At 41.0% G+C, this 24,865-nt stretch overlaps 3 protein-coding genes and 4 non-coding genes across 7 annotated transcripts; 6 read left to right on the top strand and 1 right to left on the bottom strand.

The window, feature by feature from the left end:
- Positions 1-29: 29 nt before the first annotated feature.
- On the top strand, positions 30-1,134 carry LOC129407615 (zinc finger protein 239-like). The gene has a single exon (XM_055149167.1). It carries the CDS (start codon positions 75-77, stop codon positions 816-818), a length of 744 nt encoding a protein of 247 aa, XP_055005142.1. The 5' UTR covers positions 30-74; the 3' UTR covers positions 819-1,134.
- Positions 1,135-1,455: 321 nt separating this feature from the next.
- On the bottom strand, positions 1,456-6,485 carry rnaseh1 (ribonuclease H1). The gene is given in 8 exon segments (XM_055149185.1): positions 1,456-1,713; positions 1,793-1,917; positions 3,105-3,189; positions 3,627-3,681; positions 3,745-3,848; positions 4,202-4,401; positions 5,540-5,667; positions 5,981-6,485. Coding segments are annotated over 8 exon segments (933 nt in total). The 5' UTR covers positions 6,109-6,485; the 3' UTR covers positions 1,456-1,605.
- Positions 6,486-7,975: 1,490 nt separating this feature from the next.
- rps7 (ribosomal protein S7) lies at positions 7,976-23,000 on the top strand. The gene is made up of 7 exons (XM_020939895.2): positions 7,976-8,048; positions 9,649-9,734; positions 11,931-12,002; positions 13,895-14,038; positions 16,983-17,047; positions 19,992-20,142; positions 22,894-23,000. The coding sequence occupies exons 2-7, from the start codon at positions 9,660-9,662 to the stop codon at positions 22,969-22,971; spliced, it is 585 nt and encodes a 194-aa protein (XP_020795554.1). The 5' UTR covers positions 7,976-8,048; positions 9,649-9,659; the 3' UTR covers positions 22,972-23,000.
- Positions 12,052-12,252, top strand: LOC129407767 (small nucleolar RNA SNORA73 family). The gene has a single exon (XR_008631699.1). It is a non-coding gene; the product is annotated as a small nucleolar RNA SNORA73 family (small nucleolar RNA).
- Positions 16,691-16,891, top strand: LOC129407766 (small nucleolar RNA SNORA73 family). Its single transcript, XR_008631698.1, has one exon. It is a non-coding gene; the product is annotated as a small nucleolar RNA SNORA73 family (small nucleolar RNA).
- Positions 18,323-18,523, top strand: LOC129407770 (small nucleolar RNA SNORA73 family). The gene has a single exon (XR_008631701.1). It is a non-coding gene; the product is annotated as a small nucleolar RNA SNORA73 family (small nucleolar RNA).
- On the top strand, positions 21,797-21,997 carry LOC129407769 (small nucleolar RNA SNORA73 family). Its single transcript, XR_008631700.1, has one exon. It is a non-coding gene; the product is annotated as a small nucleolar RNA SNORA73 family (small nucleolar RNA).
- Positions 23,001-24,865: the final 1,865 nt, after the last annotated feature.

Below are 24,865 nucleotides of genomic sequence, written 5' to 3'. Positions count from 1 at the left end.
CAGTTTAAAAAGTTATTTTACTTGACACTTTCTTTCCTTTGTTCTGATGCAGAGCTACAAGATCCACCAACAGAATGACCTTCACATGTGACCAGTGTGGAAAAGTGTGGCCAAAAGCTTCAGAACTGAAAAAACACTACAGAACTCACACAGGAGAAAGACCATACGAGTGTGACCAGTGTGGGACAGGATTCAAACGATCAGATCATCTCCATCGACATACGAGAATCCACACTGGAGAGAAACCGTATGAGTGTGACGTTTGTGAGAAAACATTTTCAGATTCAGGCACCTTAAAATCACATATGAGAGTCCACACTGGAGAGAAACCGTATGAGTGTGACCAGTGTGGGGTCCAGTTTAGACAGTCTAGTGCCCTCCATCAACATATGAGAATCCACACAGGGGTAAAACCACACAGATGTGATGTTTGTGAGAAGACATTTTCGCTGTCACACAACCTAAAATCACATATGAGAGTCCACACTGGAGAGAAACCGTACGCGTGTGACCAGTGTGGGGTCCAATTTAGACAGTCTAGTGACCTCCGTAAACATATGAGAATCCACACAGGAGAGAAGCCCTTTGAATGTGATGTTTGTGAGAAGACATTTTCATGGTCAAGCAACCTAAAATCACATATGAGAATCCACACTGGAGAGAAACTGTACAGATGTGACCAGTGTCTTAATAAACACATGAGAGTTCATTTTGAATACAGACTATATGAGTGTGACCAGTGTGAAAAGTTCTTCAGAACATCCCAGGAACTGTCCAGTCACTACCGAACGCACACAGGAGACGAACCAGACGACTGAAGAAAGAGGGAAGGATTTGGGGTCTGTGGGGAAAGGAGAAAGAGCTGCTGAGGCCGGATCAAGTGAGCCTAAAGTCAGACTCAAGAAGCTGGAGATCAGGCTTCAGAGACTCCAGACTGTGGAGTTGGCCGATGTGTAGTGTCAAAAATACAAGTGTTAAATGACACGTTAAGATGTTTTTCTTTCCATCCATGTTTGTTCATCTGTTCTTTGTTGTATTGTTTTTAAACTTTGTGCGTTTAGTCTTGTTTGACTGCACTTCCTGAAATTAAAATTCCAGTTCCCTTAATTAAAATATAAGAATTAGAAAATAAAATCTGTGTTTTTGTTCTTGCTTGTCTTGTTTTATGTTTCACAAATGCCTCAAAAAAAACTTAAGAAATGAAACAAACACACACAAAGAGCTGAGAAACAGTGTGAGCTTCTTTTAACATTTAACAGGTGAAGCACTAAATGTTCCTCAGAGGTTTGAAGCTGCTCTAAATGACACAGAATATGAGAAGAGGGGTTTGGGGTTGTACACGCTCCTGAACAGGACTACGCACGATCTAGAATGAAACTCAAACTCCTCAGTGTTTTAAAGTTTAATAGAGAAGCATGGTGCTCCCTCTAGTGGACAAAAGGAGGAATCAACACATTCACCATTTTTAAATATTTTATTACGAAAATAAAATGAAAGAAATCGTCTTTACAGTTTTAGTCGGAATTATAATAAAATGTCCCAAAGCAATGAATTTGAACATGAACTTTATTTAAAACAAACAAAAACAGGAGGAACAAAGTGTCGTCAGAAGTCGTCAAAGTCGTCTGGGCTCTGGAGTTTGGCGGCGCCCTCTCGAGACAGACGGTCCGCCACCTCGTTTCCATGGTAACCGGCGTGCCCGGGTATGTGCATCTGAAACAGCACGGCTACGTGTTATTATTAGTACTTGATTTAGTCCTGGTCAAGACCCCGGTCCAGACCCGGTTCTTACCCATGTGACCTGCAGCTCCGAGTTGAGTTGGTCCAGTTTGATGAAGTCGTCTTTGTTGATGATTTCTCCTCCAGATTTCAGTCTCCAGCCGTTTAGTTTCCAGGTCTTCACCCAACTGGTCACGCCTGGAACCACACGACAAAATATCACACAAAAATATAAAAACATCACACAAACGACGACTACAACGCACGACAAAATATCACATTATAAAATATCACAATATCATATTTGTGGAGTTTGCTTGTTCTCTCTGTACGTCTGTGGCATTTGCATGTTCTCCCTGTGCGTCTGTGGAGTTTGCATGTTCTCCCTGTGCGTCTGTGGAGTTTGCATGTTCTCCCTGTGCGTCTGTGGAGTTTGCATGTTCTCCCTGTGCGTCTGTGGAGTTTGCATGTTCTCCCTGTGCGTCTGTGGAGTTTGCATGTTCTCCCTGTGCGTCTGTGGAGTTTGCATGTTCTCCCTGTGCGTCTGTGGAGTTTGCATGTTCTCCCTGTGCGTCTGGAGTTTGCATGTTCTCCCTGTGCGTCTGTGGCATTTGCATGTTCTCCCTGTGCGTCTGGAGTTTGCATGTTCTCCCGTGCGTCTGTGGAGTTTGCATGTTCTCCCTGTGCGTCTGGAGTTTGCATGTTCTCCCTGTGCGTCTGGAGTTTGCATGTTCTCCCTGTGCGTCTGGAGTTTGCATGTTCTCCCTGTGCGTCTGGAGTTTGCATGTTCTCCCTGTGCGTCTGTGGAGTTTGCTTGTTCTCTCTGTGCTGTGTGGGTTTCCTCTGGGCACTGCACTTTTCTCCATCAACCCAAAACATGCACCATCAAATCCTCGAGCTCAGGTCCAGACCAAGACCAGGTCCAGACCAAGACCAGCTCCAGGTCCAGACCAAGACCAGGTCTGGGGAGGAACATCTGTGTGGACAAACATCTGTGTGGAGAAGGCGGCAGTGACGTCCAACCCAAAGATGAACCTCACTGGTCGAACTCGGACACAGTAAATATTTGTTCTCGTCCTCTGACCACGGCTCAATCTTCTGTCCCTTGTTTCTCCTCCATGTTCCTCACACACGTTTTCTTTGTTAATTTTCCCGTGTGACCCGATGAACCTGCTCAGGTCCACCGTGTCGTCGGTTCACTTAGAAAAAACAGGTTTCATGTGGTTCCTGAACGCTCTGATTTTTGGCGTGAGTCGGTTTGAGATTAGGCGCGGGAACCGACAACGGCACAGTTCGGTCGCCCTGAAAACCCCACCAGAGACACACCTGCCTGACAGGTGCTCCGTGACAGGTGCTCCCTGACAGGTGCAGGTGCAGGTGCTCACCGTTGATGGTGAACTTGCTGTCCGTGTAGAGCACCAGTTTGTGGATGTTGTTGGCTTTGGCCAGCTCCAGAGCTCTGCACGCCGCCTGCTGGACGACACAGGAATTACACACAAACAACACAAACACCACATAAACAACACAAACAACAAACAACACAAACAACAAAACACACAAACACAAACAACACAAACACAAACAACACAAACAACTCAAACAACACAAACAAACAACACAAACACAAACAAACAACACAAACAACACAAACAACAAACAACACAAACAACAAACAAACACAACAAACAAACAACACAAACAACAAACAACACAAACAACAAACAAACAAACAACACAAACAACACAAACAACACAACAAACAAACAACACAAACAACAAACAACACAAACAACACACAACAAACAAACAAACAAACAACAAACACAAACAACACAAACAACAAATCACACAAACAACAAACAACACAAACGTGCACGAGCTCGTTCACCAAACAAACGTGCACTGACCTGGATCTCTGCTCTCTGATTGGTCTGTCGTCCCTCCAGTCGCTCCGACACGTTCCTGAGGAGACACGGTGGTTTAGCGCCACATAACGGGAGGGTCAGAGGGTCAGAGGTCACTCACAGCGGGTGGTTTGGGCCCCAGTAAACGCCGATCCCCGCCCGCGCCGAACTCTTCCCGTTGGCCGAGCAGCAGCCGTCTGTGTAAACCACCACACTGTATCACCCCTGCAGGCCACACCGGGAATTACACGCCGGGAATCACACCGGGAATCACACCGGGAATCACACACCGGGAATCACACACACCGGGAATCACACACCGGGAATGCCGGGAATCACACACCGGGAATCACACCAAGAATCACACACCGGGAATCACACACCGGGAATCACACACCAGGAATCACACACCGGGAATCACACACCCGGAATCACACACCAGGAATCACACACCAGGAATCACACCACAAGAATCACACACCAAGAATCACACCAAGAATCACACGCCAAGAATCACACCAAGAATCACACTCCAAGAATCATCACACCAGGAATACACACACTCTCCTCCTCTGCACCTCGTCCGTACCCATGTAAGTGAAGCCGTTGGAGCTGGCGGTCTTGGTCTCGGTCTTGGCGGTCTCGGTCTTGACTCGTTTCGTGGGCGTTTCCTGCTCGTCTTCAGCTCGCTGGCGCCTCTTGGGTCCGAGGGGGATGTACTGCAGCGGCTCGGGGCCCCGTTTGGGCAGAACCGCGGGAGCCGGGTCAGAACTCTGAGCTGCGGCGAGAACATGACAGAAGGAAAACACACAACTGCGTCACAAAGTAAAGCACGGCCATATGTCGTTTCTGTGTATACTCCGTGTTTGGCTGCTCTTGTGGCTGACTGACTGACACACTGAGCAGTTTTTAAACTTTTTCAAACATTTTAAGACATTTTTAAAGTTATTATTTGGGTATTTTGACCAACTAAGAAGTGCAGCTCGTGCAGTTCAAAGGACAGAAGTTAAGGCTAGTGGATTGTGATTTGAACAGTTTGTTTTTTCCTTTTTACAGCAAAGTAACAGGATTTCTTCACCAAATACGACAGAAGATGTTCCAGAGGATGAGAGGAAACGTGGATCTGATCCTTCAGACTTTTACGACGTCATATGTGACCCAGCGTACCTCACGTCAGAGTCCTGCTGCTGGACTTTTACAGGTGGATATGCGGGTAAATCAGGATCTAAACCAGGTCTAAACCAGGTCTAAACCAGGTCTAAACCAGGACTAAACCAGGACTAAACCAGGTCTAAACCAGGTCTAATCTTGGACTAATCTTGGACTAATCTTGGATCTTGAGAGACAGGGAGAACCTGGGCGACGGCTGCACTGAACTCTGTGAGGCGCCGGTCATTTCACCCACAGTCACATGACAGGTTACGTGGGCACCCATCTGGGTTCATCCCGACAGTCAGTCCTGGTTCAGTCCTGGTTCAGTCCTAGTTAGTTCTAGTTCAGTCCTGGATCAGTCCTGGTTCAGTCCTGGTTCAGTCCTGGGATCAGTCCTGGTTTAGTCCTGGTTTAGACCAGGTTTAGACCTTGTTTAGACCTGGTTCAGTCCTAGTTTAGTCCTAGTTCAGCCCCAGTTCAGTCCTGGTTTAGTCCTAAATTTTCATTTTGTGATTTTAATTCTTGACGTTGTGACTTTTCTGTTCGTATTCTGACGGATAAAATAAACACGACACTTTTTACGTACGACTCAACTCAATCCAGAGTTTACGAATATTTATTTTATGTTCAACTACAGACAAATATGCACCGATTTCTCTCCTATGCACACGAATCATTTAGTGTCGTTGTTCGTTGAGAGGCGCAACGAGAAAAAAAAATGCTTCAGTTAGAATGGTTTTTGTTTTGATTTTTTTTTTCTGCACCTGTCTCTGGTTTTGGAGGCGAAACGATCGGATTCTCTCCTCGGACGAAAGCCCAGGCGTCTTTCTCCGTCGGGAACTTTTTAAAGACGGCGGCGGGAAACTTGTCCACCTGCGATTTACATTCGTCCCTGAAACAAAACCAAAAAATTAAGAAAAATGTTAAAATAAAAATCTTAAAATAATGTTAAAATAAAATAATAATGTAAAATTTAAAATAATAATAACAATAACATTATTATTATTATTGTTGTTATTGCATGTTAAAGTTATGTTCTCACTAAATACGTATGTTTTACAAGTATGGCTAGTATTCGAACAACAACACTGTCTTAAAAGAGCGTTTTTGTCAATGAGGTTTGGTATGGCAATGATCAAATCTAAATCTAACACACTTAAACCATCCATAAAACATCCATAGTGTTGGTCGTAACGGGGCTATACCAGGTTTTGTAGACTCCGGGCTTGACTCCTTTCCTCACCGCGTAGTAAAACTTCCCCTTGGCCATGACTCCAGCGCCGCTCCACACCGACTTCCGAACTGCGCTGAAAAACCCGCTCAACCTGAACATAACCCGGTTTAATGCAACAGCGACGAGCCCGAGCCCAAAGCCATTATAACAGTGACTTCAAAACACACGTTACGAACAATTCGGCTTGATGTGTGCGTGTGATTAATGCTAGGTTTTATAGATAAATAACAAAATTGAACCGGAAAAGCTCCAGTGGCTACGCTCGTCACTCTGATAATCTCACCTTTTCGCTTCAGACACAGAAAATAGAGACTTTCACGAAACCAAACCTTCACACGTTACATATTTTTTATCCTTTGCTTCATAAACTGCACGTTAACTGACACTAAAATAAAATAAATACGCAGAAAATTCGCAGAAAAACAGAAAGTAACGTCAACAACTGCCAAGACAAACGGGCCGTGAGTTCAGACAAATCTCGCGATACTTTGAATAAACGCTGCGTTCGGATTACGATGTGATTTTTAAAATTTGTGTACAAATTGATCAATATTTTCTTTTATGGTCATGTTTTTCGAGCCAAAATCAGTTTAAAACCAGTTATTTTGATTTATAAAAATAACTGTTTATCTTAAAAAAAAAAAAAAAAAAAAAAAAAAAAAGGGGTTCTTTTGGCAAATATGTCGCTTTGTATTTTTATAATCCTACTTTTTTGATACACAAGGGAAATGATTTAGACACAGAAGTTCACACATCACAATATAATATAATAACAAAGAGAAAAAATATAAATGTTAATAAAAAATTCTAAATAAGTAGCAAAAAAGAGCAAGACACGAGTGTGAAATAAAACATAATTAAATTAAAATAACAAAATTAAAAACTGTGATTAAGTCGTGGATCAAACTAAATATTTACTGAAAATTTTTAACAACATCTGCATCTTTTCTCTTCTTTGGAGGTCTGTAAAGTTAAACCTTTTCTTATTAAATAAATGTTTAATAATAGTTTTGCTTAAACACTGAATCCAGAAGAAACAGAAAAACTTAAGAACATTTTAAATAAATCCTGTCTTTATAGTCTCTGTGTGCAGCGGCTGCAGCTCTGATACAGATTTGAGATCATCTCACGGACCAAATATAATTATATCATGGCCCAAATTTGGCTCCCAGGCCTGAGTTTGACATGTGTAGAATAGAAGAAGGGGTGGGACTAAATACATTTTCTTTTTCTGACTCCTTGTGGGGCAAATTTGTGTTGTTATTTGTGTTATGATTTCACTAATGTTAAATGTTCTATTGTAAAAGAATGTACAGTTCTTACTTGCCCAAGATAAATATACTAATACTACTACTACTACTACTACTACTACTACTACTACTACTACTACTACTATATTACTACTACTAACTACTACTACTACTACTACTACTACTACTACTACTACTACTACTACTACTACTACTACTACTACTACTACTACTACTACTACTACTATATTACTACTACTACTACTACTACTACTACTACTACTACTACTATATTACTACTACTACTACTACTACTACTACTACTACTACTACTACTACTACTACTGTTATTTCTGTTATGATTTCACTAATGTTAAATGTTCTATTGTAAAAGAATGTACATTTCTTACTTGCCCAACATAAATATACTACTACTACTACTACTACTACTACTACTACTACTACTACTACTACTACTATTACTACTACTACTACTACTATTACTATATACTACTACTACTACTACTACTACTACTACTACTACTACTACTACTACTACTACTACTATAATAATAATAATAATAATAATAATAATAATAATAATACACAAATACATTAATACATTAATATGCCAGATTTTTTATAATCCTACTTTATTTTGTTACTTGAACGTAGCTTTCCTACACGCTGGGCTGTGTTTACTCTCGCGAGATTTCCCAGGCCTCCCGCGCTGTGATTACCGCAACTCTCGCGATGTTCCGGTCTCTTCCTTGGCCGTCGTTGACAGAGGTTAGTCGTGACATTTCTTCCCGGATTCGCGTTTCTGCCTCAAACTTCGCTTTCGGAACGTTATACTCCTCGATTTCTGCGTCGGAATCCGAGTTAAGGCCGTGATGCGTTAGATTAAGGCGTTAAACGGGGTCGATGGCTTTTAAAATGTGTAAATTAAGGCGTAGTAGGAGCGGAGGGAGCTAACCGTGAAGCGCTGCGTGAACAGGCCGGACATGTGTTCAGTCCGGGCCGACGCGCGCTCACACCGGGATATTCGGCTTTTATTTGAGTTTTTCTGCTCCCAAAGTTCATTTTATACTTTTTAAATGTTTAACTCTTTCCGTGAACTTCGCAGAGCAGGATCCGAAGTGTGTTTGGGGCTGTGGGAGACGAGTTAGCCTCTGTTGTGGAGCTGCTGTGTGTTTAACTTTGAGCTTTTTGGAGTTGTTTTGGGGAGATTTTGGTGTTAGAAAGTTCCTAATTACAGCTAAAGTTTTAGTAAATCGAACTCTGTTTCAGTCATAAATCACGTGTAATGACCGTATGCCGTAGAACTGTCATCTCAGCCTGTCTTGAGTTTGGTTTTTGTTAAACTTTAAGACTCATTTTTCAAAGATCTGTAGCTACTGATGGTTCTGTTAAAATAAGAGTATCCAAATTATCTTTATTTATTGTATAGCAGTGTATTCCTTCCATACCTAAACTACTGTGTGGAAATATGGCCCAGTACTTAATAAATAAATCAAATATTAATACAATTTTCTACTCCAGAAGAAGGTTATTGGGATTATTAATCACACAAATCACTATGCATCAGCAAATCCTCTTTTTTTTAAACTAAAAGTACTTCAGTTTTTGATCTTGTTAACCGGAGTAGAGTCGTAGTGATGCACAAAGCCGAGAATCATCTATTTTCATCTTTGTTTGCAGGAGTTATTTGAGCAGAGAGTCAGTATCACCTTAGAGGAACAGGTATCTTAAAAAAATAAATGAAGATGAGAACTAAGAAAAAGCGTTTCTGTTCGAGGAGTGAGTTTGTGGAACAACATGGGTCTTAGAAGCCTTTAAAAAAAATATAAAGAGAGAGTATAAAGTATTAAGTTTTGAAAGATGTAGAGCTCTGGAATGAACGAACCATGTATTCAGTTTTGTCTCTCATACACAGTAAATCGTAAGTGAAATTGTAAATGCAACTTGCTTTTCATTCACTTTTTTTTTTTATCTTGGAGTTCTGTCATTGTTTAATAAGGTTTGGCATTATTAAGTATCTTTTACTTCAGCCTAAACCCTTTCAGATTTATCCAAAACCACTGATTTGTCCCAGTTTTATTCAAGAAATGTCTCAGGTGTCTCTATTTTGGACCAATCTGATCCCTGCCAACAGTAAAACGAGACGTAAACTGTCATTGGTTTAGATAAAATACAGAAAAGCTGCTTTAAAAACGACCAAAACACAGAAAATGTGACTCTACTGACTCATGTTTGTCATGAATTTTCCTTAAAGGTTGTATAGAGGATTTTGTAAGGGAAATACAGCGACAACTCACTCTTCTCTGTGTGTCCTGAATACATCTTTTTTTTTTTTTGTCATTTTAATTCCGCTTTTTACTTTGTGCAGAGACAAAGGCCATGTTCAGTACAAGCGCCAAGATTGTGAAGCCGAATGGCGAGAAGCCGGACGAGTTTGAGTCTGGGATTTCTCAGGTGAGTGCGAAACGTTAAACTGTTTTAGAGCCGTTTTATGATTGAGCACGACTTAAACTTAGACAAACTTTTGATCCACAAGGGAAATAATTTGGACACAGAAGCTCACACATCACAATATAATATAATAAAGTGTAAATAAGGAGCAAAAAGAGCAAGAGACACGTGTGAAATAAGACGCATACATGGGTCTGGTCAAGTAGTAACGGAGAAACGGGCAGATTTTTGACATTTTAATGTCTCTTATTCATAAACTAGAGGGACTATTGAAATAAGTAAAGTATCAGAATGTAGGAAAGAGTTACACTCCAACAGGGTCAAGTTAAACCTGTGAGATTCTTTCAAGTTGTTCACAAAATTCTCATGTCGGTAACGGAGGGAATGAAATATGCAGCACTTTTTGGTCAATAAATCCAAACAGTGATAACTCTTGGTTCTCACTTCCATATCCTTAACAAACTGGTTTGAATATTTGCTTCATATAGTTTTCTACCATATGGTACAAGATTAGGTTGAAAAACCTCTTACTTTTTGACTCATGAGATTTTTTTTATTAAGAAAGTTCATGGTAACGGAGGGAAAATTGTACAAACAAGTAGAAGGTGCAGGATTTTACATCATTTGTCACTTTTTTCTTCCGAATACTTTAATATTACTTCAAAATGAAACTATTTCTATAAAATATGTCAGTCCTTCCAAGAACATTTTTATCATTTTAAATTTTTTTTTTTTTTTTTAAATCCTGTCCCTTCATCAACAGTTCAAAGATCGAATAGATTAGTCAAAGATGAAGCTTGAAAGTTCACCTGAAGAGGATTTGCAGGTCTTTGAAATTTGGGAAATAATTTTTGTTCCATGTTTCATACATGGTCTGTTTAAAACAGATGGAACTTTAGAAGCAAAAATGGAACAGAAAAAAAGTCAACAGTTTGATAAACTAGAGTACATATGTATCTGTTCAATACATTTTTATATCAGATGAATTAACTTGAATTTCTGGCCTTGTTGTTTACTTCTGCTTGACTGGGCCCAATTGTATAAATGTTCATGTCAAACAAAATCCGTGAGGTTTCAGTTCAGATTTCTCTCACGCAGATAAACTTGTGTACAACTGTGTGATTCTTCATTTAAACGCTCCAGTGTCGTCTTTACTCCAGTAACTGTGTCCAGATGATCAGTGAATCTTCTACACCAGACCTGGGCCTTGTCCAGCTCCACATTTTATCATTTGACTTCATGCCTGGACTGAAGCTGCACTGTTTTTATTTGAGACTTGTTTTTTAAATGACATTTTTTGTTCTGCAGCTTCACTGTTTCATTACTGAGTCATGACATAAACTCTTACCAGTCATAACATTATTTTCTGCTTTTTATAAAGAAATACAACTAATATTCTGCAGAACTGAGTTAAACATTTTGGCCTCCACAATATTTTCCGTTTCTCAAGTGACCCCATGGAAAAAAGAATTGCCTTCCCCTGGTCTACGTTAAATTTAACTCAACTCTTCCACCTACTTTGAAATGTATATTTTCCGTAATTTTTCAATTAAATCCAGCTCTGTGCTAACTAATCTCCATTATGCTGTTCCATTTTAAATGAAATGTGCTTTTAGGACGTCTAACTTAAACTGATGCATGAAATGATTAACATGAGGCCCGTCCATCACAGCGACAGAGTTAAACACTGGAGGAACTGTTTTTATTTATTATAGGATGTTATTATTAGGGCTGGTGTCATTAAGAAAATTGCCAATACAGTGTAGTTTCAGTTCGATACGATATATTTCAAATTGATACCAGGAGGAAACAAACATTTTAATGCTCAAAACAGTGAAAATGTCAAATGTGTCGTATAAACAAGTTTCCTTCCTCTGAACAAACAACTAAACTGTAGCTGGAACAAAATTTCACAGAATATACCAAAAAAATACTCCTGGCGATATCAATACAGCAGCCCACGATTTCAATATTGCATCATCACATTAAACAATACGTTTATTTTTGCACTTCCCTAGTTATTACTGATTTGTATGTCTTTATATTTTTTATTTTTGTTCTGTATTCACCTATCGGCGTCTAAAGTAAAGCTCGGTTTTACACCGACAAGCGGAGAATAAACTCTGTGCTTAATGTTTTTCACTGTGAAAATCTGGTCACGTCCTTCAGCGTCTCATGTTGTGACCCGGTGTGTTTCAGGCTCTGCTCGAGCTGGAGATGAACTCCGACCTCAAGGCTCAACTGAGGGAGCTGAACATCACCGCCGCAAAGGTTTGTGTCGCCGCGCTGAAGCGAGGAGTCGAAAGTGTAAAGTGTAAAGCGGACGTGGGTGTGCCTCCAGTTCAGGCCCCCGAGTGGCGGACGGGCGCGTAGCTCTGAGCAGAGACGTACAGGCCCCTTCCACGACGTCCCACACGGAGCTGGTCCCGGCCGCGGCTGTGAGGACCCGGCCTGCATATTCCTACATCTCCCAGAGTCCTTTGGGCCGTGACTGGGCAGAATGACCATGCAGGACACAAACTCTTAAAAAACTTTAGTATAAAACAGTTAGATCCATTCGCTCTAACTCTGCCTGAACTCGCTGATGTGGATTTGAACTGAAACATGTGACATTGTGTGAACTGCAGCCTGATCTCTCCTCCTCCACTTTTTTTCTCTTCTCGATCCTCTGTCCTCCTCCTCACTCCCCTCTTCTCTTCCTTCTCTTTTGTCTCACCTCTTTCATCTTCTCCTCCATCATCTCCGCTTTTTCACTCCTCTTCTCCTTTCTCTCCTCGTTAATCTCTCCTCCTTCTCGCTCTCCTCTCCTTCTCTCCTCCTCACTCCTCTTCTTTCTCCTCCTTAATCTCCTTCTCGCTCCTCACCTCCTTCTCGCTCCTCTCTTCTCCTTTCTTCTCGCTCCTCTCCTCCTCCCTCTCCTCCTTTTCTCTCCTCTTCCATAATTTCTCCTTCTCACTCCTTTCACTCTCCTTTCTCTTCTCCTTAATCTCTCCTTTTTTCTCCTCCTCTCACTCCTTCATAATCTCTACTCTTCACTCCTCTTCTATTTTTCTCTTTATCTCCTCTTTCTTGCTCCTCTTCTCCTTTTTGCTCTCCCCTCACTCCTCTCCTCCTTCTCTCCTCACTCCTCTCCTTTCTCTCTCTACTCAGTCTCTCCTCCTTCTTGCTCCTCTCTTCTCCTTTTTGCTCTCCTCCTCTCTCCTCACTCCTCCTCCATAATCTCTACTCCTCACTCCTCTATCTCCTCTCTCCCCTTCTCCTTTATCTCCTCCTACTCGCTCCTCTTTCTTGCTTCTCTTCTCCTCTTTGCTCTTTTCCTCACTCCTTCCCTTTCTCTCTCCTCCTTTCTCTCCTCAATCTCTCCTCCTTCTTGCTCCTCTCTTCTCCTTTTTGCTCTCCTCCTTCTCACTCCTCTCGCTCTCCTCACTATTTTTCTTCTCTCCTTTTCTCTCCTCTCCTCCCTCCTCTCCTCCTCCCTCTCCTCCTCCTCCTTTTCTCTCCTCCTCTATAATATCTCCTTCTCACTCCTTTCTCTTCCTCCTTTCACTCCTCCTTCCACTCCTCCCTTCACTCTTCCTTTCTCTCTCCTCCTCCTTTCACTCTTCCTTTCTCTCTCCTTTTGCTCCTCCTTTCTCTCTCGTCCTCCTTTTTCTCTCCTCCTTCATAATCTCTACTCTATTTTCTCTCTCCTCTTCTCCTTTATCTCCTCGCTCCTCTTTCTTGCTCCTCTACTTTTTGCTGTTTTCCTCACTTCTCTCCTTCTCACTCCTCCCCTTTCTCTTTCTCCTCAATCTCTCCTCCTTCTTGCTCCGCTCTTCTCCTTTTTGCTCTCTCCTCCTCCTCTCCTCGCTATTTTTCCTCTCGCCTTCTCTCCTCTCCTTCTCATTTTTCTCTATAATCTCTTCTCCTTCTTGCTCCTTTCTCCTTCTTCTCCTTTCACTCCTCCTTTCTCCCTCCTTTATAATCTCTACTCTTCTATTTTCTCTCTATCTCCTTCTCACTCCTTCTTTTTGCTTTCTCCTCCTCCTTCTCACTCTTCCCCTTTCTCTCGCTTCCTTTCTCTCCTCAGTCTCTCCTCCTTCTTGCTCCTCTTCTCCTTTTTGCTCTCCCTCCTTCTCACTCCTCCTCTCTCTCTTTCTCATCCTCGTCTTTGTGGTTTTCAGGAGATTGAAGTTGGCGGGAGCAGGAAAGCCATCATCATCTTCGTTCCGGTGCCGCAGCTCAAGTCGTTCCAGAAGATCCAGGTGCGTCTGGTCCGAGAGCTGGAGAAGAAGTTCAGCGGGAAACACGTGGTCTTCATCGCTCAGGTGAGTCGCGGCGCCGTGGAAACGCGAGGGGATGGAGCCCGGGATTCTGTTTGGACTGAATTCTTTAACATTTTGATACTGTTTGATTTGAGAAGTTTGTCGTGTGTCTCACATGGAAAGGAGCGGCTCTTAACGAGGTTTTTAATCTTTGAAGCTATAGCCTCGTTCAGTTGAGTTCAGCAGTGGATTATTTGAGTAGTGAGTTGTTTAAGTTAAAAGTTGAGCAGTGTTGTGTAGAGATGTAACAGTAGTCGAAGTATCGTGTTATCGTTTTTGTCCAAGTTCTCACTGTATCGTCACAATATATTAACTTATAAACTTTCTTAAATGCATTATTTAGCTAAGAAAATTGAGGAAATTATACAGATTCTGATCTTTTAGGCTGTGTTCAGACTGCACCTGAAGTGACCCAAATCTGATTTTTTTGTCTCTATGTTCCTGTATCTGATCTTTTAATGTCTGAACGACACAGATCTGATTTTTTTCAAATGTGACTCAGGACACTTGGATCTGTGCTCCTGAAACTGATCCATATCTGATCTTTAACATGTGACTTGAGTGTGAACAGTCAGGTCACATTCATCCACCTACACGTCATCAACAAGACACAAACGTCACTATTCTGCACTGAAGTAGGAGAAAACTGTTCATGATCCATGTGACTGAAGTGAAGCACATCTCCACTCACCACAAAACACCACCACCAAAAACCTGGTCCTTCTCCTTCTCAATCTCCTCCTTAAAACAAGTCAGTTGTTCATGTTGTGGCTCCGGTACGAGAGGAACTTTAAAATCTCCAGGTGCTCGATGCTGCGTCCATGTTTGTTCAACTTGTGTAAACACAGAGACGCTCGCTGCGGTTGACGTCGTCGTGTCTCCAGTGTCACATGTGGGACACTTTTGGACCGTTTAATGTTCACACTGGAGTCACACACAAGTCACATTTAACTGGAAATGTGAACGACCTCGAAAAAACATCAGATTTCACAAAAAAATCGGAATTGAGCGTTAAGCCCTGCAGTCTGAACGTAGCATTAGTTCCATTTCAATGCAGAAAACATGCAGAAATACGTGTTAGAACATTTCCATCTTTATTTTTTGGGCTCTGACACTAATACAGCCCCAAGTCGAGGCTTTTTAAAAAGGAAGTCTCATTTCTTCATTTCTGCGTCACAATATGGCAGTAAATATATCGTGAAATGTGTTTTGTATTTGTATCGCACCGTGTGATTTATATCATTACACCCAGAGCGTCGTCTCTCGTGAGTCGTGGACGTGACGTTCACTTGATTCTTTCGCTGAACAAAGTTTTACATCTGTTTGGAGTAAAACCGACAGATTAAAGCAAAGGGTCATGTTCCAGTGACTGTTAAAAACACAAACATGAGTGTCCGACCTTTTTCATCGGGTGAGCTCCTTTTACAGTATGAAAATTCCAGAGAGCTGCTCATTTCAACGTCTCAGGAGATAAAGTGAACGTAAGAGCCGTGGCCAGACTTGGATGGAAACAGTTGGATAAAACCTAAAGCATGAATCATTTATGAGCACCCAGTCAGGCATCAAAATAATAGATTTACAATAATAATAGGCATTTAATTCATCAAATTTGAGTTGTTCAGGGCAACACGTGTATTTCATAAATCCTTTGAACTTCTGGTAGCTCCCGAGCTTCTGGTTGGAGACTCCTGATCTAGACGCCGCTCGACTTTAATCCAAACCTTCATCTGTTTTTGTGAACTCTGCTCGTTTAAGACGTGTTATTCAGTCACACTAGGGCTGAGATCATTAAGAAGTTGCCGATACGATACACACCTCAAATACAGTGCACGTTCGATTTGATATATTTCAAAACAATTCAATAAAAATATCGAAATCAAGGCTGTGACACTAAAAGTCTTTGTTAAATTACGTCTTGTTCAAAGTTCATATGAAGCACAAACATTTAAATCATCAAAACAGTGAAAATGTCAAATGTGTCTCACAAACGAGTTTAATTCCTCTAAACAAACGACAAAACTGGAGCTGGAACAAAATAATAGATTAAAATACTACAAATACAGCAGCCCACGATATCGATACTGTATCATCACATTAAACGATACAATAGTTTTATTTTTTTGCACACCCTAGTTCCCACAGTCATGGAAATCCTGGAAAAGTCCTGGAATTTTAGTCTTTCCTACAGCTCCAGTGTTCTGTTCAGTTCTCATGAGTCTGTTCTGATTTTTTGTAAACGTTTGTGCCTTTTTGTTTAAAAGAGACGACAGTAAATGCACTGACAGGATTTAAGAATGTTCAGAAACTATAATCCCAAACCATAAGGTGAGTGGAAAGAGTTAAACGTTTCAGATTTACACCTAAAAGTCTGATCAGTTCTACACATGGAGGTGCTGGAAAGTCATGGAAAACTCACTGTAGCTCATGAAAAAGTTGTGAAATATCAGTGAAAAAGAGTGGGAACCCTGAAAGGAGCGGCTCTGAACGAGGCTTTTGTTTCAAACTTTTGCCTCGTTCAGTCGGGTTCAGCAGTGGATTATCTGAGTAATAAGTTGTTTAAATCTTGAGCAGTGTTGCATCTTGTGAGGTGTTTTTTTTTTTTTTTGGTCTTTTAGTTTTATTGAGACTTGACTCTTATGCAAAACCGTGAGTTTACCGACGTGGGTGTGCCTCCAGTTCAGGCCCCCGAGTGGCGGACGGGCGCGTAGCTCTGAGCAGAGACGTACAGGCCCCTTCCACGACGTCGCACACGGAGCTGGTCCCGGCCGCGGCTGTGAGGACCCGGCCTGCATATTCCTACATCTCCCAGAGTCCTTTGGGCCGTGACTGGGCAGAACGACCATGCAGGACACAAACAAAACTCACACTTGATTAGATGTAAACCGTCGCACGTGTAAACCTGAGAGTTTGAGTTGAGTGACTGAACCTGTGTGTTTTTTATTTTCAGAGGAGAATTCTGCCCAAGCCCACGAGGAAAAGCCGCACGAAGAACAAGCAGAAGCGTCCCAGGAGGTACGACACAAACATGTTTTACACCAGGGCTCATCTGTGTTCGTGTTCTGAGGTGAAACTGGAGCAGGTGTTGGACCCAGAGTCTTGAATTTACCTCCAGCACAAGTAGTTTTTAGTATTGATGCACCGATACTGGTATCAGATATCGGCACCAAAATTAAAATTCAGAAATATTAGTTTGACTTGAGTTCAGCCGATCTCCTGGTTGGATCTTTTTAACAGGATGTATAACAAAATTTAAAGTCTGGTTTTGTCCCAGAACGTCTCAGAATGTCAGAAGTTTGACTCACAGCAGTTCAGTGGAGATTTGAGAGAAACAACAGCTGCGTGAAGTGGAGCTCGTGGAATTTGTGTGTCATTCTTTTTTCAATATAAAACCAAAAATAAGACAACGGAAAAACATTTGTCTCCAAAACCAAAATGAAAAAACATAATTCGTTTTTTCAGTTTTCAATTTTGTTTTTAAATGAAAAATAGAAAAAAAACAACTGCTTTCGTGACTTAAACTGCGATGCCAGACTCTTGCGCCACATATGGACTGAACCAGGACTAACCAGACTGGGACCGAGACTGGGACCGAGACCGGGGGCTTGGGAACAGGTTCAGTCCATATGCGGCGCAAAAGTCCAGCATCTCAGTTTAAGTCACGTAAACGGTTATCAGTTTTTTCCATTTTTCATTTAAACACAAAATCGAAAACTTAAAAAAACGAATCGTTATCTGTTTTTTCATTTTGGTTTTGGAGACAAATAATGAAGAAAACGTTTGTTTTTTAGGTTTCATATTTTTGGTTTTATATTGAAAAACAAATGACAAATTAAAACTGGGGACTGACAAAAAGACAGAAGTGTGGAACAGTTTTGGAATATTATTATTATTATTAATATTATTATTATTATTAATATTATAATTATATATTTACAGTTGCTCTCAGTCTCCTCTCCATAGATCTGACCTGTAACTTTACCCGGAGACTTCAGACTCTTGAGCAGCTTTTGAGATTCGTCTAAACTGAACTCAAACACAGACGTGGGTTTAGTGTTTTTATAAATCAGGTTTATTTATTTTCAATTATTTTGTTATTAATTTTCCAAGACGATACTTACACATGAGCAAATATTGTTTAAGGAACAAACATTTTCTTAAACTTAAACTGCCAAATAAAATACAGATTTTTACTTTTATATTGAAAAGAGAAAAAATAAAAAAATAAATAAACGGAAAACGCCCCTGATGTAAAACTATAAAAACTATAAAAATAAATAAAAATGTAACTGGACGTGGGTGTGCCTCCAGTTCAGGCCCCCGAGTGGCGGACGGGCGCGTAGCTCTGAGCAGAGACGTACAGGCCCCTTCCACGACGTCCCACACGGAGCTGGTCCCGGCCGCGGCTGTGAGGACCCGGCCTGCATATTCCTACATCTCCCAGAGTCCTTTGGGCCGTGACTGGGCAGAACGACCATGCAGGACACAAACAAACTCACATAAATGTCACATAAACGTCACATTTTCCAGCTCTGGTTTGTCTGCGTCGTTGTTTCTAGGCCTGTAACGATAATTAATAAATCGATTAATCGTACGTTAACTTAACGAGCTCAATCACTTTTCCAGCCACGATAAGTTCTATTTGCATGTTTGTTTTCCTCGCTCTCTCTCGCTCTCAAAGACACTGAATGTTAGAAGCTTCTTTCGCTCTGACGCGTCTCATTCAACAAGTGGAATGACGCTTGAACCAACGTGCGCCGTGTTTATCACCTGAGCGGACGTGCGCGTAGTCTGTGCGCTAACAACACGAGCGCCGCGGTCAGTGACAAAACACTTCATCTCCATTCATCACCAAAACAAGTCACGATGCCGAATCAACACTGGTGAGCGGGACACGCCTCAACAGACACGTGCGTCAAATACAGCGAGTGAAACGCAAACGACGAGAAGAAATGTCCCAAACCCGAGCGACAGAACTCGCCTAGCGTCCAGGAGAACCCGAAAACTGACCGACACGACACCAGACAGGACAGAGGCTCCATCAGAGAGAAACAGGATCCTGTGTCGCGTTAACTCTTTCCCCCCTGGACGCCGACTAGGAACAACCCACACATGTGTTACTAGGGCTACACCCATAGAGCATCACTGCATAAAAGAGAACACACTTCCACCAGTGATTATAAATGATTTTTACACTCATGAACTTAATTGTAACACAGACATATTTGTATCTCTGGAAACTTTAGACTCTGAACTCTTCATTTATGGATGTTTAAATGTGATTCAACTCATTTACAGGTTTATAACAGCTCACTGAAAATGAGAGTTTACCTGGTCAGGTGCAAACTCGAAAACAAAAAACTACATTCAGCATCTGATATCTGCATGTTCTGAGTATTATATTCATAAAAAAAATAAAAAATATACTTTGTCAAAGTATTTAAACAGATTTCATATCAGCAGAGATACAGTAAAGCCAAGTGTTCACCTGTTTTTACCTGTTGTTCACCTGTGTGCACCTCATTCATTTTTTTTCCATTTAGCTTATTCAACTCATTTAACTTATTCAACTTATTTTTATTCATTCAACTCATTTAGCTTATTATAATATAATAATAAAACTCTTCCCCGTCAGTGTGTGTCCAGTATTTTGTCATCTTGGTTATTTTCTCGTGTGCAGAGCTCCACATAAGTGTTTTTTCTGTAGTGATTCTGTTTTATACGTCGCATCTTTTGAGGGAAAAAAAACTGAAAATATTTTTAAAGGACTGGTCTGGAGCAACATCCAGATTTCAGGGCAATTTTTGGTTCATAATCGAGTATAAAGCTCAGATAGTTTGTTTGGATATCGCTCTCTTCAATAATTCCCTGTTTTAAAAGAATCCAGAGTGTGTTTCCGTGTGGCGTGGATGATCTGACGGCGTGTGTGTGTGTGTGTGTGTGTGTGTGTGTGTTTCAGTCGTACCCTGACGGCCGTGCACGACGCCATCCTGGAGGACCTGGTGTTTCCCAGCGAGATCGTGGGCAAAAGGATCAGAGTGAAGCTCGACAGCAGCCGCCTCATTAAAGTGCATCTGGACAAGGCTCAGCAGAACAACGTGGAACACAAAGTAAGCGCGACACTAGCAGGCTAATGACGCACCTACTGCACAACACACACACGACTGGAGTAGGGCCGGGTATCTTTAAGAATTTGTTGATACGATGCACACCTCGATACGTGGACCACAATTCAATATATTTCACGTTGATTCGATACGGTTCAGTGACAAAAAAGACAAAATTGTGGCTGTGATACTGAAAGTTTAAAGTTTTAACGAAATTTATGCAAAGTTAAAATGAAAAACGCCAATTTTTCTCATCAAAACAGTGAGAATGTCCACACTTTTGTAGCTTTTACACAGAATGATTTAGTAAAATAAACCAAAAAGTGACTCCCGGTGATGTATCGATACAGCAGCCCACGATATCGAGACTGTATCATCCAATTAAACAATACGATATATCGATATTTCAGTATTTTTGCACAGCTGTAGACAGGACGACACTGGACACGGCTCAGAACAAAAAACACACGCTAGGACTGCGCAGCACGGAGGGGACGACAGTCCCACAAACTAAATCGGAGTGTAAAATTATACAAACGATGAATGTGAGAAGATCAGGCATCATCTGTGCTGGAGATTTTATTTAGTATTAGTAAGAACATTGGTAAGTAAGTAAGAACATTAGTAAGCAGCAGAGCGTCCCCCGTCCCGTCCGCCACACGGGCTGCACCACTAAGCCAGGACTAAAAACGGGTCTGAAACAGGATTTAGCCACCGGACGCCCCCCGCGTCTCTTCCTCCTCCCAGACGCAGCCCAGTTCCTTTCGCTTTTCCATGTTTGATGGAGCTTAAAGCAAAGGTTCCCATCCTGCGGGACTGAAAATTAGAATTCTTTGTGGGAGCGGGACTGTACTGTGGGCCCGTCTTCAAAAACCCCTCCAGATTTTGTTTCATGAATCATTTTTCTGAACATTAAAAATCCTCAGTGTGTCTGTGTCGTTGCCTCAGATAAAACTCCTGGACGCTTTTGCAGTTTTTTTAGACCAAAAAATCATCACCAGACTCACTGTGAAGTCAAACGTGAAGTGAAGCTTCAGTTTGTAAATGTTTGGTCACACAGGTGCAGTTTACAGAGGCGTGGCTGCCCAGGGGCCCCTAAACCTGGAGGGGCCCCCAGCCAGTTGCCCTCAAAGCAATTTATGACATTAAATGAGAGTAGTTTTACTTTTAAACAGTAATCAGAAGAAAAACAATCACATGTAATGGATGGCCTTCAGAAATGGAGTTTCTAAACATGTAAAATAGAAATGTAACGATATCCACATCTCATGGTAAAATATTATCATGATTCACATCTCACGGTACGAGATTTATTGTGATATTTATTGTGATATTTATTGTGATATTTTGTGGAGGCAAACAAACAAAACTTATTCTTTTTTCCTCCTTGACAAAATTTAATCCAAAGAACTAAGACTTTAAAGTGTTAAAACTGTTATTTCTTCATGTAGTTTGCACCAAAATGGAGCAAAGGATCATGGTCTATGTAGTTTCCGCTGTGTTTTAACTGTTACTGCACCAGAACAATGAATTTAAGCAAAGAAACTTTTGTGATAGTCCACGATATTGAGACTTTTGATGATACGATATCACGATATTTTGATTATTGTTACACCCCTGATGTAAAACTGTAAAAATAAGTAAATAAAAATGTAACTGGACGTGGGTGTGCCTCCAGTTCAGGCCCCCGAGTGGCGGACGGGCGCGTAGCTCTGAGCAGAGACGTACAGGCCCCTTCCACGACGTCCCACACGGAGCTGGTCCCGGCCGCGGCTGTGAGGACCCGGCCTGCATATTCCTACATCTCCCAGAGTCCTTTGGGCCGTGACTGGGCAGAACGACCATGCAGGACACAAACTCTAAACTCACACAAAAACTGTCAACGCCGAGTCCTGAGCCGAGGGATTCGAACCATTTCAAATGTTTCAGAATCTTATGTTTTCTGTGATAAACTCATTCAGACGCGTTGAAGAAATCTCCTCAATCCATGTATCTGTTTTTCAATATAAAATGGAAAAAAAATAAATAAAATTTGTCTCCAAACCCATAATGATTTGTTTTTTAATTTTTCGATTTTGTGTTTAAATGAAAAATGGAATAAATGGATCACAGCCCAAGCCGGGACTCATCTGTTTTCGGTCCCGGCCTCGGGTCCCGGCCTCGGGTCCCGGCCTCGGGTCCCGGCCTCGGGTCCCGGCCTGGTTTAGTCTGTTGCCTGTTTTTTCCATTCTTCATTTAAACACAAAATTGAAAAATGAAAATTGAATCATCTGTTCATTTTGGTTTTGGAGAAAAATAATGAATAGTTGTTTTGTTTTTGTTGTTTTTGTTTTATTTTGTCTTTTTATTTTGTCTTGTTTTGAAGATCACACTTGACATTTTAGATTTTAGTTTAATTTGGAGATATTCCTGAGATTCTAAATTATTGCAGTCGTCTGCTTCTCTCAATCTTCCACCTTCTTCTACCTGTGGAAAAGAAATGTATCATTGTTCTTTTTGACTGATGCCAGCAGAGGGCGCCAGAACTCCACCTGCAGGACCTGATTTTTTTTTTTTAAGTTCACAACGTGGATTTTGTAAAGACAGATTCAACTTGAGACTCATGAGTTTGAGTTTTTAGAAAAATGCCAAATCTTAATCCTCACTCGTCCTTCCTGCTTCTGATCTAAAAAATATTCTTGACTAAGACACATTTTGGCCGACAGCCGTTTGTGTCCATCTGACTGAATCATGTTTTTTTTTTTCCTGTTTCAGGTGGAGACGTTCTCTGGCGTCTACAAGAAGCTCACAGGGAAAGACGTCGTGTTCGAGTTCCCCGAGTTCCAGCTGTAAATGACAAACCAATAAATTTGTGTACTGTTCACGTTTGTGCGTCTCACTCCTCTGTGTTTCATGTTTTAAAATCAAAAACGATAATGAAACCAAACTCTGAAGCACATTTATTCAGACTGTTCGAAACGTAGAGAATTGTCAAATATGATCTGCAAGAAATCAGTGACTTTAGTTCGTATAAGAGTTGGAAAAAAAAAATTCCATCTGCAGCTCAAATCTCATTGTACAGAAACAGTTTCCCGGTGAATATCGACCTAAAAATGTTTTCCTTTTGTCACGTTCTGAACCAAAAAGACTCACGTTTGCTCACGGTTCCATTTTAAATTCACTCATTTATCAGTTTAATTTCACAACAGAATTTTCTCAAGTATTACTGCCCAGTTAGTTTTACTTGAGTAACTTTTTAAAGAAATGGTCCTGGTTTAGACCTGTTTTTAGTCCTGGTTTAGTCTTGGTTTAGTCCTGTTTTTTAGTCCTGGTTTTCAAGTCCTGTTTTTAGTCCTGGTTTAGTCCTGGTTTAGTTTTAGGACCTGTTTTTTAGTCCTGGTTTAGTCCTGGTTCAATCCTGTTTTAGTCCTGGTTCAGTTCTGGTTTAGTGTAAAATGTTTTGAATTTCTACAAAATCTGGTTTTAAATGAGACAAATACAGAGTTGAGTATTACTGCTCAGTTACTTTTAATTGAGTATCTTTTTAAAGACGTGGTACTTTTACTTTTACTGGAGTAAAATACTGTACAGAAGAAACCCGACTAAGTTTTTTGTGCCCTTAAAATTGCACAAAATTTGGTGTTTTCAAAGTTTAGTCAAATCACTTTCACTTCAGATCATAAACGAGGTGTTTATATCCCGACAGTCGCGCTGGTTTTCCCCAAATACTCTTCTCTAGTACTCGAGTATTAATATTTTGAAGTAATTTTACATAAGAACAGTTTTTGGCTCGTCCAGCTCCAGTCCAAACACTTTTAACTCTTCAAATCTAAAAACAAGGGGATTATTTGCAGAAAAAAACAAGTGTTCATTTCACAACAGCCTCCAGGTGGCGCCAAAACCCCAAAGAATCAAAACAAGTTCAGAACCTCAAACTAAACACAAAACAGGAGATTTAGACTTTTACATTTGACTCATTTGGACAAAAAACCCCAAATCAAACAGTTTTCATGAATCCTGCAGCAAACAGGAAATATTCAGTCGTTTATTTACAAAGTCAAAGTGAGAAACGGACAAGTTCAAGACGAGACTGAACAGAAAGAAAATGTTTCAGCTTTTTAAAAATCTCTTTAAAATGTTTTTAAAACTGTAACAGAAAAAAACACTCACAGCTTCTCGTCCTGCACAACAGAAAAATGACAAATACGATTCTTTAAAAGCAGATTTTTGAGTTTCAGACGCTCGTCATTCCTGAGTATTTTTTACAAAGTTGTTCGTTTGTCAGATTCCACAAGAGGGAGCCACCGAGTCCTGGTTTAGTCCTGGTTTAGACCTGGTTTAGTCCTGGTTTAGTCCTGGTTTAGACCTGGTTTAGTCCTGGTTTAGACCTGGTTTAGTCCTGGTTTAGTCCTGGTTTAGTCCTGGTTTAGTCCTGGTTTAGTCCTGGTTTAGACCTGGTTTAGTCCTGGTTTAGTCCTGGTTTTAGTCCTGGTTTTAGTCTGGTTTAGACCTGGTTTAATCCTGGTTTAGACCTGGTTTAGTTCCTGGTTAGTTCTGGTTAGCCTGGTTTAGTCCTGGTTTAGACCTGGTTAGACCTGGTTTAGTCCTGGTTTATCCTGGTTTAGACCTGGTTTAGTCCTGGTTTAGTTCTGGTTTAGTCCTGGTTTAGTTCTGGTTTAGACCTGGTTTAGTCCTGGTTTAGTCTGGTTTAGTTCTGGTTTAGACCTGGTTTAGTCCTGGTTTAGTC

Source organism: Boleophthalmus pectinirostris, unplaced genomic scaffold (assembly GCF_026225935.1).
Source record: "Boleophthalmus pectinirostris isolate CB_2022bp ecotype Guang Dong unplaced genomic scaffold, ASM2622593v1 HiC_scaffold_13, whole genome shotgun sequence".
Taxonomy (NCBI): Eukaryota; Metazoa; Chordata; class Actinopteri; order Gobiiformes; family Gobiidae; genus Boleophthalmus; species Boleophthalmus pectinirostris.
This window is presented reverse-complemented; position numbering and strand designations above follow the sequence as displayed.